This window comes from Musca vetustissima, unplaced genomic scaffold (genome assembly GCF_032173495.1).
Source record: "Musca vetustissima isolate MV318-11 ecotype Yass unplaced genomic scaffold, APGP_CSIRO_Mvet_v1 utg49954, whole genome shotgun sequence".
Lineage (NCBI taxonomy): Eukaryota > Metazoa > Arthropoda > Insecta > Diptera > Muscidae > Musca > Musca vetustissima.
This window is the reverse complement of record NW_026884792.1, coordinates 31,729-35,574: the sequence shown is the minus strand read 5'-3', so window position 1 is coordinate 35,574 and position 3,846 is coordinate 31,729. Positions and strand designations below refer to the sequence as shown.

Genomic DNA, 3,846 nt, shown 5'->3' with positions numbered 1-3,846 from the left:
GAATAAATACTCTTATTTGTTTATGTGTGTGTTTGTGTATATATATGTAAACAATAATATATTATTAAATTGATTATAACAGATTGTCTAGGTGTAAAATAATAAGAATTCAACAAATATAACTCTTTGTAAAATAAATTAAAAAAAACTAGAAACTCAGACATTTAGGAAGGAATTAATTAAGTACAACAAAAACCTGTACTGTATATTAGGTGTTATATACTTGAGATTAAGAGAGAAAGAGTTAATAAATTAATAAAGAAAAGAAATGCTTATAATTAAACCCAGGTTTCCCTTTTACATATGTAATATAATAATGCAGTAGGCCTCATGAAGATATGGGTGGTGGGCGATGGAGTTTTTAAAGAGAAATGCTTTTTGTAGATTGTTTTTTTTTAATTATGTACTTCAAGACTGTTTTTTCAGCATGCGTACTTGGCCACGTGAAGTAATGTGTAATTCAGCTGGCTGTTGCATCCATGGTTCACCATCGGCCTGCATGGCACAAACGCTTTTGAGGACAATCTAGAAGCAAAGGGAATTTCCATATATATATATTTTTTTTAATGGTAACACACAATAAATAAATACCTTGATATGCTTTGCCTGACCAATCCTTACAGGTTTGCTAACACCACACTGCAATTGGGCTATGTGAAATGACGAAACAATACCAAATACCTCCATGGCGCCATCACAAATGGAATTGTTAATTTTTGGAGCATAGTCATCATTGTTACAGAGCTCTGAAATAAAAATGAAAATTTAATAGATAAAATTATTTAATAGAAAGACACAACTACTTACCACACAGCTTACAACCAGCACCCCAGGAATCAATGTTAAGAAACACAATCGATTGTAGCTCAGGCAGTTCAACTAAACGATTATCCAAAAATAAATCAAGCTGTTTCTCCAAACCCTCACAATCACGCTGGACAATTTGTTGGGTACCAAAACCAAAATATATTAACTGAAAATAAAAAATAAATGCTTCAGTATTTAATAAAATTTTAAATGAATTAAAATTACTTACCTTATTAAAAATACGACTACTTAAAACATAAAATTTGGATTCTCTGGTCTTGTGGAAGTTATATGTAACCAAGGCGTCAACGCCTATACTTAAATAATTATAAACATTTATCGTTTTCATTGGATGCCTTTGTATGGGTAGACGATAATGACTCTTTTCGATTTGCAGCGAAAAACGATCGAGGTTTACGGAACGGGCTCGTTTAATCTGTATGGAAAGGTGTGAATTTTGTATATAAAATTTAACACAAAGAGGAGGCGGTTTACATACATCTCTTAATATTTTCAAGGGATCCAAAGTGGAGGGCGGCTCTGCTCCCCAGCCCATGACTCTTGATAAATCATTACCAGTTCCCAATGGCATAATGGCTACTGCGGGAAGGGGCTGTTAATAAAGAAAATGGAATGAATTTCATATTCGAATTGGTGACCCAAATTAATGGATCTTCATGTAGAAGAGCTGAAAATCTTCTTCATATAGAAGGGCTAAAGGTCTTCTTTTTCATAAGGTAGATATGAAGGTCTTCTTCTACATAAAGAGATGAAGGTCTAATTTTTCATATAGGAGAGCTGAAGATCTTTTCCCTTTAGATGCGCTAAGGGTCTTCTTCATATAAAAGAGCTAAGGACTTCCTCTTCATATAAAATATCTGAAGGTCTCTAAATTCATATAAAAGAGCTGAATGTATAAATTTCAAAAGGGCACAAGGAGTCCTTCTGCATTAAATGATATCCAAAGGTATATAATAGAATCTCCTAAATGGTCTTTTGACTATGGAAGACAGTAACAGTTTCAGATTGATATCTTAAAGTTCTTTAGAATATCCAAATTTAGAATACCTATAGGACCTATTTTATTATAGAAAACGTTTAAACGATCTTCTAATTTAATTTTCTTCCAATTATCTTATGAACATGTTCTTGAACCCAGAATGTTTTTAGCACATCTAATGCTTAGAGAAGACTTATGAAAGGGTTTCCAGCTTCGGAATATATCTAAAAGCCATATCATTTAATTCAACAGACTACTCACCCTAATATTTAATGTATACATGGTATTTAATACCCATCCAACGGTACCATCACCACCGGCCACCAAAATACGACACGGTCTGGGACTTGCTTTGGCCGCCCATTGCATTGCATCTTGCGGCCCTCGTGACCCCAGCTCCATTACTTGCAAAGGATGTAAATAGCCACGCAACAATGACACAACATCCGCTCCAGTACTACTACCCGATTTCGTATTGGCTATAACAATTAATGGTTCCCAATTTTCAATATCCGGTGGATTAATACCGGCCAAATGTAAGCGTACAGACTCCCTCGTTCGTGCCGCCACAATTGTATACGGTGGAAATATCATATCACTGAATTCGCCTAAATCACATTCCGCCTTCGTATCGATACGTTTGTAACAACTGTTGTGATAGCATCTTTGGCACCAGGCACAACGCCAGCCGCTAAGGCCGACTTCTTCAACATCTTCGCCACATTCATCGCAAACAGCGCTCAACGGTAGGTTGCCTTTGACCCACAAGTGGCGCATAGATTTTGCATTATGTATCCATTTTTCTTTGCACTTGAATAGCTTATCGGCTTTGCGTGTACACGGCCGGGAGGCATGCGAACAAATGCCACAACAATCACAGAAGACCCCGGCGGATGGTGTTAAGAGTATCTCGCAAACATTGCAATAACAAGCCTATAATTTGTGAAAGAGAAAAAAAAACAAAGATAGCATGATAAGTGGTGATATGAACAGGTATGGTCTTTGTGGCGTCGAATGGTTTACAGGAAATAAGCTTGTATTTGGTTTATGCGTGACCTCATGCCAACATTGCTTATGCCATATGAGGAGCATTTAAATGATGTCATAAGGATGAGTAGGTGTTAATGCCATCAGGTGGTACTATTGCCTGATTAATCATACCATACCATATGCGCACACATTGGGACACGTATATTTTTTTGTTTGGAATGTAAACAAAGGCAAATTATTCCTTTCTTTTAAAATAAACAAAGGAATAATAATTCTAAGAATTATAAAAAATAATATTTCAAAATAGGACCTACCCGATCCAATATCTTTATAGATTTCCATCCATGTTTACTTTTACCCGGAATGCAGATGACATCCTCAATCAACAGACTACGGCAAAATGCAAAAAGTGCACCCAGTGCAAACAGCGAACCAATCAATGCCTCCACACTCAAATCGAACGATATCAGTTCCATTCTCAGACTATTCATTTACGATATAGTCAATAAACCAATTATATATTATTTTTTAACAAAAAATCTGTATAATTAAATCATAATTTACGAGGTATTATTGTTTAAAAAAATCAATATGAAACTGTCTCGGACAGACTTGTTTTGATTCTTCTTCTTATTCTGTGAGATGCAATACAATGCCATTGATGACACACAACACACATGACGTTATACGCTTTTTAGTTGGTGTGTTCAACGTCAGAAGTTTTCTGTTTATGGCGTCTAATCTATTACAATTTAAGACGGGCTACGAGGGCTACTGTAAATATTTCTGGTCTAATAATAAAATTCGATTTTTTGTAATTAAAAAAAATTACTTTTATTTATTTCCGTTTATATCATCTCTGAAGTATCACAGTTACCTTATACATTGGCGAAGCTGTCTTTCGTGTAGCTGACGAATCTACCGCAAATTTTCACTCAGCTGTGGCTAGCATCTGCTTCATGTTCGCCACCTTTGGTTTATCCACCAACAACTGTCCAATTGTTATAACCTTGGATTTTGATATCAGCATTTCGGCAGTGGGCGGATTT

At 35.5% G+C, this 3,846-nt stretch overlaps 1 protein-coding gene across 1 annotated transcript; it reads right to left on the bottom strand.

The window, feature by feature from the left end:
- Window positions 1–408: 408 nt before the first annotated feature.
- Window positions 409–3,290, bottom strand: LOC133331809 (diacylglycerol kinase epsilon). The gene is made up of 7 exons (XM_061540184.1): window positions 3,112–3,290; window positions 2,069–2,740; window positions 1,307–1,420; window positions 1,037–1,243; window positions 808–973; window positions 592–746; window positions 409–525 (listed from the first exon to the last, which is right to left on the bottom strand). The coding sequence occupies exons 1-7, from the start codon at window positions 3,286–3,288 to the stop codon at window positions 409–411; spliced, it is 1,608 nt and encodes a 535-aa protein (XP_061396168.1). The 5' UTR covers window positions 3,289–3,290.
- Window positions 3,291–3,846: the final 556 nt, after the last annotated feature.